This window comes from Oncorhynchus tshawytscha, linkage group LG16 (genome assembly GCF_018296145.1).
Source record: "Oncorhynchus tshawytscha isolate Ot180627B linkage group LG16, Otsh_v2.0, whole genome shotgun sequence".
Classification (NCBI taxonomy): domain Eukaryota; kingdom Metazoa; phylum Chordata; class Actinopteri; order Salmoniformes; family Salmonidae; genus Oncorhynchus; species Oncorhynchus tshawytscha.
Window position 1 is genome coordinate 19922914 of NC_056444.1, and position 15703 is coordinate 19938616.

General features: G+C 45.8%; 1 protein-coding gene across 1 annotated transcript; it reads right to left on the minus strand.

The window, feature by feature from the left end:
- Positions 1-1795: 1795 nt before the first annotated feature.
- Positions 1796-15407, minus strand: LOC112215503 (death-associated protein). The gene is made up of 4 exons (XM_024374572.2): positions 15190-15407; positions 13092-13197; positions 9094-9136; positions 1796-2440 (listed from the first exon to the last, which is right to left on the minus strand). Exons 1-4 carry the CDS (start codon positions 15242-15244, stop codon positions 2321-2323), a joined length of 324 nt encoding a protein of 107 aa, XP_024230340.1. The 5' UTR covers positions 15245-15407; the 3' UTR covers positions 1796-2320.
- Positions 15408-15703: the final 296 nt, after the last annotated feature.

Sequence of the window (15703 nt, forward strand, 5' to 3'; positions counted from 1 at the left end):
TGGCATATCAAGAAGCTGATTAATAAACAGCCTGATCATTACACAGGTGCACCTTGTGCTGGGGACAATAAAAGGCCACTTTAAAATGTGCAGTTGTGTACACAACACAATGCCACAGATGTCTCTAGTTTTTAGGGAGCGTGACATTGGCCTGCTGACTGCAGGAATATCCACCAGAGCTGTTGCCAGAGAATTGGATGTGCATTTCTCTACCATAAACTGCCTTCAATGTTGTTTGAGACAATTTGGCAATCTGTCCAACCGTCCTCACAACCGCAGACCATGTGTAACCACTCCTGCCCAGGACCTCCACACCCAGCTTCTTCACCTGGGGGGTGCTGAGGAGTATTTCTGGACTGTAATAAAGCCCGTTTTTGAGAAAATCTCATTCAGATTGGCTGGGCCTGGCTCCCCAGTGGGTGTGCCTGGCTCCCCAGTGGGTGTGCCTGGCTCCCCATGGCTACACCCCTGCCCAGTCATGTGAAATCCATAGATTAGGTCCTAATTAATTTATTTCCATTGACTGATGATTATATAAACTCAGCAAAAAAAAAAAAAAGTCTTTTTTTTAGGACCCTGTCTTTCAAAGATGATTCGTAAAAATACAAATAACTTCACAGATCTTCATTGTAAAGGGTTTAAACACCGTTTCACCATGCTTGTTCAATGAACCATAATTAATGAACATGCACCTGTGGAACGGTCGCTAAGACACTAACAGCTTACAGACCATAGGCAATTAAGGTCAGAGACATAAACATTTAGGACACTAAGAGGCCTTTCCCTGCTCATCTGCGTGAATGTGCCTTAGGCATGCTGCAAGGAGGCATGAGGACTGCAGATGTGGCCAGGGCAATAAATTGCAATGTCCGTACTGTGAGATGCCTAAGACAGCGCTACAGGGAGACAGGACGGACAGCTGATCGTCCTTGCAGTGTCAGACCACGTCTAACAACACCTGCACAGGATCGGTACATCCGAACATCACACCTGCGGGACAGGTACAGGATGGCAACAACAAGTGCCCGAGTTACACCAGGAATGCACAATCGCTCAGTCAGTGCTGACTGTCCGCAATAGGCTGAGAGAGGCTTGACAGGTCTTATAGGCCTGTTGTAAGGCAGGTCTTCACCAGAAACAACGTTGCCTATGAGCACAAACCCACCGTCGCTGAAACAGACAAGACTGATAAAAAGTGCTCACTGACAAGTCGCGGTTTTGTCTCACCAGAGATGATGGTCAGATTTGCGTTTATCGTCGAAGGAATGAGCGTTACACCAAGGCCTGTACTCTGGAGAGGGTTCGATTTGGAGGTAGAGGGTCTGTCATGGTCTGGGGCGGTGTGTCACAGCATCATCGGACTGAGCTTGTTGTCATTGCAGGCATTCCCAATGCTGTGCACTACAGGGAAGACATCCTCCTCCCTCATGTTGTACCCTTCCTGCAGGCTCACCTTGACATGACCCTCCAGCATGACAATGCCACCAGCCATACTGCTCGTTCTGTGCGTGATTTCCTGCAAGACAGCCATGGCCAGTGAAGAGCCTGGATCTCAATCCCATTGAGCACGTCTGGGACCTGTTGGATCGGAGGGTGAGGGCTAGGGCCATTCCCCACAGAAATGTCTGGAAACTTGCAGTTGCCTTCGTGAAAGAGTGGGGTAACATCTCACAGCAAGAACTGGCAAATCTGGTGCAGTCCATGAGGAGGAGGTGCACTGCAGTACTGGCCACACCAGATACTGACTGTTACTTTTGACCTCCCCTTGTTCAGGGACACATTATTCCATTTCTGTTAGTCACGTCTGTGGAACTTGTTCAGTTTATGTCTCAGTTGTTGAATCTTGTTATGTCCAGACAAATATTTACACATGTTAAGTTTGCTGAAAATAAACGCATTTAACAGTGCGAGGACGAAATCGTTGCATTTATATTTCTGTTCAGTATAATAACCCAAGTATGAGGAGAGTGGGATCACATGGAATGCTTAACAGGGGATTCCCTGGTAACCTGAGCACTTATGGTAATTGGTTGCATGCTTAATTGATTGGTTGTCCAGTTCTTTGATTGGTTTGTGGTTGTTGTGTTGGTCGGTAGGCTGCTGTGATAGGTTGGCTGATGTGGTTCATTGATGATGCGTTGCATTGGCTTGCCCTTAGTCACAGATTTAGGATCAGTTTCGCCTCCTCAAATCCTTACTTAACCATTGGATGGGGGTAAACACAAAACTGACCGTAGAGCTGTGTCTGGGAAGATTGCTGGCGCCTTGTGGGGCCAACTGTAGCAGAGTTAGCGGAGGGATGGTAAGCTTGGCGGTAGCCTCACTTGCGGGGCTGGTGGATTTGCTGGGTGAGGTGCTGGTTCTGGGGCATCTTGGTGACAGACGGCTGGGGCTTCTGGTGAGCTACCTGGGCTGCCGCCGGGGTGAAGTCCTTATCACCCTGAGAACACAACCACACACATCCACTTAGTACAGGTGTGTTACAGTACAAAAGGTGTTTACACACACACACACACACACACACACACACACACACACACACACACACACACCTACATATTTTCCTCAAGCTACAGGCCTTTTAGTCAGAGCCCTATAGCTTCAATACATCACACTGGCCTTAGTGCTCCTCCAAGCATCCAGCAGCACCTGTGTGTGGTGTCTATCACTTGTATGTCTACATGCAGTCTCTCCTGGTGTGCAGATCTGTTTGACCCCCAGTCTGTTCTAAATATTCTGGCTCTCTGATTAATTACCACAGGGATGCTGTGTGTGTGTGAGTGTGTGTATACACACAGTAGAATCCAGTACAGAGACCTAAGAGAGTAAATCCATTTGATTTCAATCACTTTTTGGCTGAACCCCTTTTGATTTGAACGAATCCTTCCATACATATTTTCCCATTGTAGAAGTCCTCAGAACGTGACCTTTTGGACCTTAGAGATAAAAGGTGCTGAAAGTTGAGCCATTTTGCATTCCCCACCATGCCATGAGACATCCATGTCTTCATCACTGGAGAAGATAAATGGCTGAGATTGCCATCATTTTAAAAGCTTACAAACAGGGTTGTCAAACTATTTTATTTATATATATATATATATATATTTTTTTTTTTGAAAGTAAAAATGTAACCTTAAATAGGTAAATTATCAAAAAATAATGTTGTAGCTTAGAACCTATTTTACATCGTATGAGGTTATGTTGTGCTCGCCATCGGTTGAGATACATGCTCTTGATACATGCCCCCGACACACAACTGCTCAAAAGTTTTAGGACACCTACTCATTCAAGGGTTTCTTTATTTGTACTATTTTCTACATTGTAGAATAATAAAGACATCAAAACGATTTAAATAACACATATGGAATCATGTAGTAACCAAAAAAGTGTTATACACATAAACAAATCTTTTTTTTATATTTGAGATTCTTCAAAACAGCCACCCTTTGCCTTGACAGCTTAGCACACTCTTGGCATTCTCTCAACCAGCTTCATGTTAACTGGAATGCATTCCAATTAACAGGTGTGCCTTGTTAAAAGTTCATTTGTGGAATTTCTTTCCTTCTTAATGCGTTTGAGTCAATCAATTGTGACAAGGTAGGGGGGGCGGGGTATACAGAATAGAGGTTGACTGATTATGATTTTTCAACACCTATACCGATTATTGGAGGACCAAACAAAGCCGATAACGATTAATCAGCCAATTTTTTTAATGAATTTGTAATAATGACAATTACAATAATACTGAATAAACTTATTTTAACTTAATATAATACATCAATAAAAATCTATTTAGCCTCAAATAAATAAACATGTTCCATTTGGTTTAAACAATAAAAATCTATTTAGCCTCAAATAAATAAACATGTTCCATTTGGTTTAAATAATGCAAAAACAAAGTGTTGGAGAAGAAAGTTAAAGTGCAATATGTGCCATGTAAGATAGCTAACGTTTAAGTTCCTTGCTCAGAACATGAGAACATATGAAAGCTGGTGGTTCCTTTTAACATGAGTCTTCAATATTCCAAGGTAAGAGGTTTTAGGTTGTAATTAATATAGTATTTATAGGACTATTTCTCTCTATACCATTTGTATTTCATATACCTTTGAATACTGAATGTTCTTATAGGCACTTTAGTATTGCCAGTGTAACAGTATAGCTTCCGGCTAAGGTGTATGTAATCTTCCAACTTCAACTGAATGTTGATGTGTTTAACACTTTTTTGGTTACTACATGATTCCATATGTGTTATTTCATAGTTTTGATGTCTTCACTATTATTCTACAATGTAGAAAATAGTAAAAATAACTGTTTGTATACTTAAATTATAATCAAACTCAACCTTTTCCAGTGATGAAGACATGGATGTCTCATGTTAGGATGGGGTATGCAAAACGTATTAACTTTGAGCTTTCTGACCACTTCTTCCATGGGCAGACATATGGAAAGTGGTAAAAAAAGAAAGAAAAGGGATTGCTGTCAAAAAAAAGTGATGGAATTCAAATGGAGGAGTGTCCCAGGAGTGTCTACCCACATGGTCTAAACCCTCGATCTGAAGTTCCATGAACCCAGCCCACAAACACACATCCTCCCTTCGATACCACGATGCCACATCCCATCAAAACCAAACGCATTTACTTCTTACAATCCATTGCATTGCTTCACATGTAGTGCTGTAGTTAAGACTAAAGAACTTGATTGTCAGTCTTCTCTCTCTCAGATTGTGCGCCGCCCTATCTGCCCAGTGTCGTCCGGGGTTAGAGTTTGGCTGAGGTAGGCCGTCATTGTAAATAAGAATGTGTTCTTCACTGACTTGCATAGTTTAAATAAAGGTTGAATAAAAAGAGAAGGCACGGCCCTAATAAGGGTTAGTACACAAGTCCATTAATAACATAGGGTGAGGATCAGAGTCAACCTACAGAGGATGAAAGTATAGCTCATATAAAAACAAACTGCCCCTCTTCATAATCTCCCGCTCACTCTCTTTCCCGCTCTCCCCCAGGAGAATTGTGTAGCGTTCCAGAAGAGTACTGTAGTGTGTAACAGTGGTGTAGTCATAATATCTGATAGATAAGAGAGTTGTGCTGGCTGTGAATGACTCACCAGCTTCAAATCTCTAGGAAATGCTAACACAGCAGTATAGAGAACACACACACACACACCACACATGCACGCACACACTTTTATATATCATATCTGTGTGTCTGTGCATGCATGCGATCTAATGTTGTGCAATGTATATTCGTGAATGTTTCAGTTTAAGACCATAACTCCTATAGATCTGAAAGACCTACGATCAAGGGAGCCAGGGGTGTGGCAGACATCATTAACCAGGTTAGGAGGCCTGAATCTGGGCATGACACCACTCAGACCCCTTTATACAGTCCACTGGAGCTGGTAGAATAAAACTCCTGTATCAGTTCTCTAGGTCACTAGCATACATCCTAATCTCTATAAGGAAATCTATGTGGTGTATTTTCCTGGAAATTAGTCAATTTGTCTTGGTTTGTATGTAAACAGAAATAAATAAATGCATGGATTGATATTATGGTGCAGTAGGGAGACCAGATGGAAGGTTACATCATCTATATAAACCTCTGGATATACGGACGGGAATGCAAGCACAAGCACTCACACACAGTGGAATAAGATCAAACTAGGATGGCAATGTATATGAGGTAGAAAATATATATATAAGAGAGAGAACGGAACGGAAGGGGAGTGTACCAGCGTGAGGGAGGGAGAGAGAACGGAAGGGGAGTGTACCAGCGTGAGGGAGGGAGAGAGAGAGAACGGAAGGGATGGGGAGTGTACCAGCGTGAGGGAGGGAGAGAGAGAGAACGGAAGGGATGGGGAGTGTACCAGCGTGAGGGAGGGAGAGAGAGAGAGAACGGAAGGGATGGGGAGTGTACCAGCGTGAGGGAGGGAGAGAGAGAGAACGGAAGGGATGGGGAGTGTACCAGCGTGAGGGAGGGAGAGAGAGAGAACGAACGAAGGGATGGGGAGTGTACCAGCGTGAGGGAGGGAGAGAGAGAGAACGGAAGGGATGGGGAGTGTACCAGCGTGAGGGAGGGAGAGAGAGAGAACGGAAGGGATGGGGAGTGTACCAGCGTGAGGGAGGGAGAGAGAGAGAACGGAAGGGATGGGGAGTGTACCAGCGTGAGGGAGGGAGAGAGAGAGAACGGAAGGGATGGGGAGTGTACCAGCGTGAGGGAGGGAGAGAGAGAGAACGGAAGGGATGGGGAGTGTACCAGCGTGAGGGAGGGAGAGAGAGAGAACGGAAGGGATGGGGAGTGTACCAGCGTGAGGGAGGGAGAGAGAGAGAACGGAAGGGATGGGGAGTGTACCAGCGTGAGGGAGGGAGAGAGAGATGGGGAGTGTACCAGCGTGAGGGAGGGAGAGAGAGAGAACGGAAGGGATGGGGAGTGTACCAGCGTGAGGGAGGGAGAGAGAGAGAACGGAAGGGATGGGGAGTGTACCAGCGTGAGGGAGGGAGAGAGAGAGAACGGAAGGGATGGGGAGTGTACCAGCGTGAGGGAGGGAGAGAGAGAGGGAAGGGATGGGGAGTGTACCAGCGTGAGGGAGGGAGAGAGAGAGAACGGAAGGGATGGGGAGTGTACCAGCGTGAGGGAGGGAGAGAGAGAGAACGGAAGGGATGGGGAGTGTACCAGCGTGAGGGAGGGAGAGAGAGAGAACGGAAGGGATGGGGAGTGTACCAGCGTGAGGGAGGGAGAGAGAGAGAACGGAAGGGATGGGGAGTGTACCAGCGTGAGGGAGGGAGAGAGAGAGAACGGAAGGGATGGGGAGTGTACCAGCGTGAGGGAGGGAGAGAGAGAGAACGGAAGGGATGGGGAGTGTACCAGCGTGAGGGAGGGAGAGAGAGAGGGAAGGGATGGGGAGTGTACCAGCGTGAGGGAGGGAGAGAGAGAGAACGGAAGGGATGGGGAGTGTACCAGCGTGAGGGAGGGAGAGAGAGAGAACGGAAGGGATGGGGAGTGTACCAGCGTGAGGGAGGGAGAGAGAGAGAACGGAAGGGATGGGGAGTGTACCAGCGTGAGGGAGGGAGAGAGAGAGAACGGAAGGGATGGGGAGTGTACCAGCGTGAGGGAGGGAGAGAGAGAGAACGGAAGGGATGGGGAGTGTACCAGCGTGAGGGAGGGAGAGAGAGAGAACGGAAGGGATGGGGAGTGCCAGCGTGAGGGAGGGAGAGAGAGAGAACGGAAGGGATGGGGAGTGTACCAGCGTGAGGGAGGGAGAGAGAACGGAAGGGATGGGGAGTGTACCAGCGTGAGGGAGGGAGAGAGAAACGGAAGGGATGGGGAGTGTACCAGCGTGAGGGAGGGAGAGAGAACGGAAGGGATGGGGAGTGTACCAGCGTGAGGGAGGGAGAGAGAAAGAGAACGGAAGGGATGGGGAGTGTACCAGCGTGAGGGAGGGAGAGAGAACGGAAGGGATGGGGAGTGTACCAGCGTGAGGGAGGGAGAGAGAACGGAAGGGATGGGGAGTGTACCAGCGTGAGGGAGGGAGAGAGAACGGAAGGGATGGGGAGTGTACCAGCGTGAGGGAGGGAGAGAGAAAGGAAGGGATGGGGAGTGTACCAGCGTGAGGGAGGGAGAGAGAAAGGAAGGGATGGGGAGTGTACCAGCGTGAGGGAGGGAGAGAGAAAGGAAGGGATGGGGAGTGTACCAGCGTGAGGGAGAGAGAAAGGAAGGGATGGGGAGTGCATCAGCGTGAGGGAGAGAGAAAGGAAGGGATGGGGAGTGCACCAGCGTGAGGGAGAGAGAAAGGAAGGGATGGGGAGTGCACCAGCGTGAGGGAGAGAGAAAGGAAGGGATGGGGAGTGCATCAGCGTGAGGGAGAGAGAAAGGAAGGGATGGGGAGTGCATCAGCGTGAGGGAGAGAGAAAGGAAGGGATGGGGAGTGCATCAGCGTGAGGGAGAGAGAAAGGAAGGGATGGGGAGTGCATCAGCGTGAGGGAGAGAGAAAGGAAGGGATGAGGAGTGCATCAGCGTGAGGGAGAGAGAAAGGAAGGGATGAGGAGTGCATCAGCGTGAGGGAGAGAGAAAGGAAGGGATGAGGTGTGTATCAGCGTGAGGGAGGGAGAGAGAAAGGAAGGGATGGGGTGTGTATCAGCGTGAGGGAGGGAGAGAGAAAGGAAGGGATGGGGTGTGTATCAGCGTGAGGGAGGGAGAGAGAAAGGAAGGGATGAGGTGTGTATCAGCATGAGGGAGGGAGAGAGAAAGGAAGGGATGAGGTGTGTATCAGCGTGAGGGAGGGAGAAAGGAAGGGATGAGGTGTGTATCAGCGTGAGGGAGGGAGAAAGGAAGGGATGAGGTGTGTATCAGCGTGAGGGAGAGAGAAAGGAAGGGATGAGGTGTGTATCAGCGTGAGGGAGGGAGAAAGGAAAGGATGAGGTGTGTATCAGCGTGAGGGAGAGAGACTGAGAATGTGTGTGCTATAGAGAAATGTATGTGTGTTTGAGAGATGGAATGAGAGGTGGAGAGAGATGTACAGTATGTACAGAGAGAGACGTACAGTATGTACAGAGAGAGACATCTCTTTCTCTCTCCATAGGAATGCAATATAAATGAGTGGAATTTAGTTCAGTTTACCAAACCTCAACAAATATAAATCTGAGGCAGTAAGGCTAGCCTTGATCAGGGAGATGTAGAACCCCTATCTCAGGTCATCTCAGTGGGAGAATATAATCTCTGCAGCTGCCCCCTGGTTCGTCAGGCTTTATTTAAGGCTGTCGCAGCCTGCAGGTATGGCAGCACAGACAAATAGAGAATAAAAAGGCAAGCCTAGATGTACAGAGAGAGCTAGTAGAGACCCCAGAGGGGTGAGCTTAGATGGGGGTAAGCATGGTGTGAGTGGAAAGGGTGGGGGTAAATGGCAATATCCTAGGGGCCAGGGTAGGCTAAGCTTAGTGTGTGTGTGCGCGTTGGTGAAGAATCCAGTCCGATGTGATATCTGGTATCTCTCTCCAACAATCTGTGTTCAGTGCTAACACGACGCTAGGAGCCGTCTTGCCCCATCTGACCCTGTCAAGGACATCTGGGTGGGTCACACACACACACAGTTTGGTCTTACCTTTGTAACCACTCCTGACACGACCACAGTGGGCTTTGGTGGGCTAGAGACAGAAAGAGGGGTTAAACACATCAGACTCCAACCTCAATGTCAATTCTTTGACGAGACACAATCACATTTTGTTGAGATGAAATGCCTGATGAATGTATGCCCGTGTCGATGTCAGAAACACTGACACTCAACTCTGGAGTTTCTCTTACAGGGGGTTATAAAAGACAGGAACAGAAAGTGCTTCTGTTTGATCCAATTGAACAAACATACACAGACGGCGAGAGAAAGAGACCTCCGTGAGCTCATTCACAGTACTGTGATGCTGTGGATCTGCCTGCCACCCTGCTAAATGACTATCATTAATACTGGACTGGTTCTACACTGCAACTCACACAGTAGGGGAGAGGGAGGAAAGGAAGGGAGGGGGGGTGATGAGGAGAGGGGAGAGAGAGATCCCGAGATGGAAATGGACCTTGACATGAGAAACGAGTCCTGTCTGATGTAACAGCAGAACCATTACCGGAGGTGAAAAGCTGTCCTCAGCTTCTACCTCTGGAGGTTTGGGCAGGGCAGCAGAGAGACTTAACGTAGCATACACAATTAAGGTAGCCTACATATTGTCGCTAGCGTCCTTGGTACAACACCAGCGGCCTTGTCAAGACGTTAATGACTGACAGACACAGGCCCACTTCGCTGCAGTATACCTGTATTGGAGTACTTCACTTAAAGTAGCCTAAACATTATCTTCAAGTAATGTCAACATGTTATTACAATCTAACTACACTGGTATGAGAGCAACTTAATCAGTGAGAAAACGAGTTCCTCTGAGATTAGAGGATGGAGGCGCAGGCAGTCAGTCGTCTGGAGTGCAGATAGACAAGATGAGGGGAAAGAGAGACAAAAAGAGAGGGGATAAAGAGAAATCATTTTATTTGTCATCTACACGTGTTTAGCAGATGTTATTGCGGGTGTAGCGAATGCTAGTGGGAGAGAGAGGGAGAAATAGTGGGGAGAGCAAGAAAAAAAAAAAAAAAAAAGCTTCAGAGTTAGGGTTGGTCCCGCCCCTCAGGCTGTGTACAGGAAGTGCTTATGGCGATGCTCTGTTGCCTTTACTGTAAACTTCTCTCCCTTTCCTCCCATCTCTCCATCTATGTCTAAATTGTATATGACAGGCGTTCCCTTGGTGACCTCGCTTCACTGGCTGCTATACAGCATCCACCTGCTCTCAGAGTGGACACAGGCATGCACGCAGGACACACACACACACACTAACCTTGCTCTTAAATGAGCGACTGAAGGAAAGCCAGAGCCAGGGTAAGAACCAAGATGACCGCATCATAGAGGATTTCTACTGCATTTCACATGGGCACTTTCACTGCTGCCTCTGATCTCTCCAGAGGACCCGGGGCAGGAGCTGTTATGGCAACCTCCCTCTTCAGGCTGGGGCATAGGGTAAGCCAATACTTTAAACCGCTTTCACTCTTTACTTTCCCTGTGTCCATGCCACAATTCCTGCTTGCTCCCAAGGACCGGCCAAAGAGAGGAGCGAGAGCCACAGCTCAGTTTGAACGTTTATACAAAACTCTCACTGTGTTGCTCTACAGGTTTTGGAGAGTACACACAGAGGTAAATGCAACACACACAGTGTGGTATAAATATTTCACCTGGATAAAACAGACATTGCTCAACAGTCGAGACCCAGAGCAGATCTTAGTGGGGGGGCATGAAGCACCACGCATTTGTCCAACAAAGTATAGCCTCAAACATATACGAGTCCTATATTGACAACCTGAAAGGCCACTCAGCAAGGAAGAAGCCACTACTCCAAAACCACCATAAAAAAGCCAGACTACGGTTTGCAACTGTACATGGGGACAAAGACCATTCTTTTTGGAGAAATGTCCTCTAATCTGATGAAACAAAAACAGAACTGTTTGGCCATAAAGACCGTCGTTATGTTTGGAGGAAAAAGGAGGAGGCTTGCAAGTCTAAGAACACCATCTCAACTGTGAAGCACGGGGGTGGCAGCATCATGTTGTGGGGGTGTTTTGCTGCAGGAGGGACTGGTGCACTTCACAAAATAGATAGCATGAGGTAGGGAAATTATGTGGATATATTGAAGCAACATCTCAAGACATCAGTCAGGAAGTTAGAGCTTGTTCACGAATGGGTCTTCCAAATGGACAATGACCCCAAGCATACTTCCAAAGTTGTGGCAAAATGGCTTAAGGAGAACAAAGTCAAGGTATTGGCGTGGCCATCACAAAGCCCTGACCTCAATCCTATAGAAAATTTGTGGGTAGAACTGAAAAAGCGTGAGTGAGCAGGGAGGCCTACAAACCTGACTCAGTTACACCAGCTCTGTCAGGAGGAATGGGACAAAATTCACCTAACTTATTGTGGGAAGCTTTTGAAAGACTACCCGAAACATTTGACCCAAGTTAAACAGCTTAAAGGCAATGCTAGCAAATACTAATTGAGTGTATGTAAACTTCTGACCCACTGGGAATATGATGAAAAAAACAATTCACTACTATTATTGTGACATTTCACATTCTTAAAATAAAGTGGTGATCCTAACTGACCTAAGACAGGGAATTGTAAAAGTATTCACCCCCTTGGCATTTTTCCTATTTGTTGCCTTACAACCTGGAAGTAAAATATATTTTTTGTGGGGGGGTTGTATCATATGATTTACACAACATTCCTGCCACTTCAAAAATGCAAAATATTTTTTCTTGTGAAACAAACAAGACAAAAAAAACAGAACTTGAGCGTGCATAACTATTCACCCCCCCAAAGTCAATACTTTGTAGAGACACATTTTGCAGCAATTACAGCTGCATGTCTCTTGGGGTGTCTCTACAAGCTTGGCACATATAGCCCTGAGATTTTTGCCCATTCTTCAAGGCAAATCTGCTCCTTCAAGTTGGATGGGTCCCGCTGGTGTACAGCAATCTTTAAGTCATATCACAGATTCAATTTGATTGAGGTCTGGGCTTTGATGAGGTCATTACAAGACATTTAAATGTTTCCCCTTAAACCACAAGTGTTGCTTTAGCAGTATTCTTAGGGTCATTGTCCTGCTGGAAGGTGAACCTCCGTCCCAGTCTCAAATCTCTCAAACATGTTTCCCTCAAAACTTTCCCTGTACTTAGCGCCATCCATCATTCCTTCAATTCTGACCATTTTCTCAGTCCCTGCCAATGAAAAACGTTTGCACCAGACATAGCGTTTTCCTTGATGGGCAAAAATATACATTTTAGTCTCATCTGACCAGAGTGCCTTCTTCCATATGTTTGGGGAATCTCCCACATGCCCTTTGGCGAACACCAAACGTGTTTGCTTATTTTTTTCTTTAAGCAATGGCTTTTTTCTGGCCACTTCCGTAAAGCTCAGCTCTGTAGAGTGTACGGCTTAAAGTGATCCTATGGACTGATACTCCAATCTCTGCTGTGGAGCTTTGCAGATCTTTCAGGATTATCGTTGGTCTCTTTGGTGCCTCCATTATTAATGCCCTCATTGCCTAGCCGTGAGTTTTGGTGGGCGGCCCTCTCTTGGCAGCTTTGTTGTGGTGCCATATTCTTGCCATTTGTTAATAACGGATTTAGTGGTGCTCTGTGGGATGTTCAACATTTCAGATATTTTTTAGAACCCAACCCTGATCTGTACTTCTCCACAACTTTGTCCATGACCTGTTTGGAGAGCTCCTTGGTCTTCATGGTGCCACTTGCTTAGTGGTGCTCCTTGCTTAGTGGTGTTGCAGACTCTGGGGCCTTTCAGAACAGATGTGTGTGTGTGTGTGTGTGTATGTATATACTGAGATCATGTGACAGATCATGTGACACTTAAAGTCCACCTGTGTGCAATCTAACAAATTGTGACTTATGAAGGTAATTGGTTGCACCAGGTCTCATTTAGGGGCTTCATAGCAAAAGGAGTGAATACATATGCACGCTCCACTTTTCCATTTTTTAAAAACTATTTTGTGTGTGTGTGTGTGTTACCTAGGCTCCTCCACAAACTCCTCGTCGTCCTTGTCCTTGACAGGAGGCGGCTCAGGTGGAGCTGCTCCCTGGTGCTTCTGCACGATCCTCATCCCCCCTGCCTTCACTGTCACACACAATGAATTCACATCAACACATCTTTATCACTGTTATACATTAACACCTACACACATTAGGCAGTTTTTCCCAAACTCGGTCCTGGGGACCCCAAAGGCTGCGCATTTTGTTTTTGTTGCCCTAGCACAACTGATTCAAATAATCAACTCAGCATCAAACTTTCATTATTTTTATCAGTCTGGTGCTAGGGCAAAAACCAAAATATGCAGTTCCCCAGGACCGAGTTTGGGAAATGCTGCATTAGGGTAGTGTGGACAAAAGGCTGACGCGCAAAAAAAAAAAATCCCTTCGCCAAAGCCGTAAAATGAACCACAGACAGTCAGCCTAAAAGGCTACAGGCCCACCTGCAGAAGAGGTGGACTTGGTCAAAAACAATACTTAAGGTATTCACATATAATCCTCTTGAAAATAACCGATCTCAGTCCTCATTAAAGTGAACTCTGGGGTAAAAAACACACTAAAGAACTCTGTTCTCTTCGCATTCACATTGCCCTTGAATGAGGACTCAACTCTTCTGCCAGTTCCCAACCAACTATTTTGTGGTTTGAGTCCTCTTTGCCTTCACATTGCTATGTTTAGAAAGGAACCAAGATCTTTTTCCAACATTCACTCAATGCACTCTGGGTTTTTACACTGTGCAGGAAAAGTCATTCCATCTGGTCAGAAAGCTATATGCCTACTTACATTTTGGAAGCAAAGAAATTGCATTTAGTTAAAAGATGCCAATCATCATAATCAGAAGATACCAATAATATTGACATGTTAATAGTAACAGAATAAATAGCAAAAGAATAACTGCAGATTAAATAATGCTGTAATTGAATGTTGTAAGAGCTACAATTTATTTGTGTACCCTGTTGTCGTCACACTATTCAAACTCCACAATCAATAAACATCTTATGAAGCTCTCTTAGCCTATATATCACATACTGTAAACAAATAACCTAAAAACTCATATTTTGGCATTTCTGTGCATCCTTGACAATTGATAATCAATATCCCAAAACAGAACACGTTTAGTTTCTCCGAACCCACAAAATCTTCTCTCAATTGTGACACCAATGTGAGGGGTTATGGCAGGGGAAACAGTGTTGCAGTAGACTAGTGTGTGGTGCTGGAATAATGACAAACGGACACGGGGAGCTTTGTGTTCACATTGCCCGAAAAAAAAGGAAAACCGGGCTGAGGATTTCAAGCAAATCAAACTCAGACCCCCTCTCGGTCTCAGTTCGTTTCGCTTCTTGGACTCGAGGGGTCTGAGTTCCTTTGGAACGTTCACATTGGACAAAAAAATTAAGCGAACCCTACTAAATTAAAAACAATTGTATGAAAACACCCTTAGAGTAATTTAAGACAAGGCATATCCTACTAATGAGATCATGTCTTTTCACCACCTGGCAGTCCAATCTTTAGTCAGTTATGGCTATGTGCCCTACTTTCTATGTCCACGTAGGCTACTCCTTAGGACTGTTATCAGATACCCCACATAGACTTTAGCTACATAGCCTGGATGCCAGTCTGTTTGTGCTCTCTTGCCAACTCCTTATGGAATTGTCATGTCAAACCTACAGCAATAAGTGGAATGACACCCAAACAGACTGGCACCCAGGCTTCATACCGTAGCTTCCACTATACTAACTAGGCCACAATAGAAGATACAGGCCTAGGATTGATGGCGCACCGGCAATAAAACATTGGCAACATGTGCAACGTTAGATCTCAATGTACAGGCGTAATGCGTTATTAGGGAAATCAGACTTAGCAGCAGGCAACAAAAAAATATATATATTTCGTAAGCTTTCAGATCTCGTTCTACCGCACACAAATGTTAGTCTAGCTACTTGAGTAGTGTGTATCTAACTAACGTTGCCCAACACAATTATTGACATAGGCCTAATGCGTATGCAGTGATACAATGTCAGTTGAACCATGAAAACAAAAGCGATGTTTGTGCTGTAAAAAGAAACATAAGGTTTAATACCAGCCGGGAGATGTCCTCCTTTGGTCTCGATTCTTTCCTTCGGAGGCGAAGACATCTGTAATCTAATTTATATATTTCGGAAGAGTGAAAAACGCTCGTTTAGATCTATTTTTCTGGGGAAAACAGCAGCAGTAGACTTCAGTCCAGTTCGTCAACGTGGCTTTTTTGTTTGGCAACGGGGCATGATGAGGACAGAGAAAATATCAGCAAATAGGAAAGTCACGTTCAGTCTTACGTAGTGTAGTAGGTACGGGACGGGGCTAGGCCAGAATAAAGCATTTCCCATGGATAAATCAAATCAACAGTGGTCAAAGTAAAAGGATGTACGGTCCGGTAAGGCGTCCCGGCAAAATAAATAGTGAGGGTACACCATACCGGTAAAAACATGAGCATATCACAATAATTAAAGCAAAATGTCAAGAACACTGTAGGCTATTATACCACTTTAACAAAAATCATTAGCACATGTCAGAGGCATGACAAGGGAAGTAATGTACTTGAAAACGGGTGGTAA

Coding starts and splice junctions, on each gene's coding strand:
- LOC112215503 (XM_024374572.2), bottom strand. CDS start 15,244: ATGTCTTCGCCTCCGAAGGAAAGAATCGAGACCAAAGGAGGACATCTC. Junction 13,198..15,189: donor AGGAGGACATCTCCCGGCTG/GTATTAAACCTT, acceptor TGTGTGTGACAG/TGAAGGCAGGGGGGATGAGG. Junction 9,137..13,091: donor GAGTTTGTGGAGGAGCCTAG/GTAACACACACA, acceptor TTCTGTCTCTAG/CCCACCAAAGCCCACTGTGG.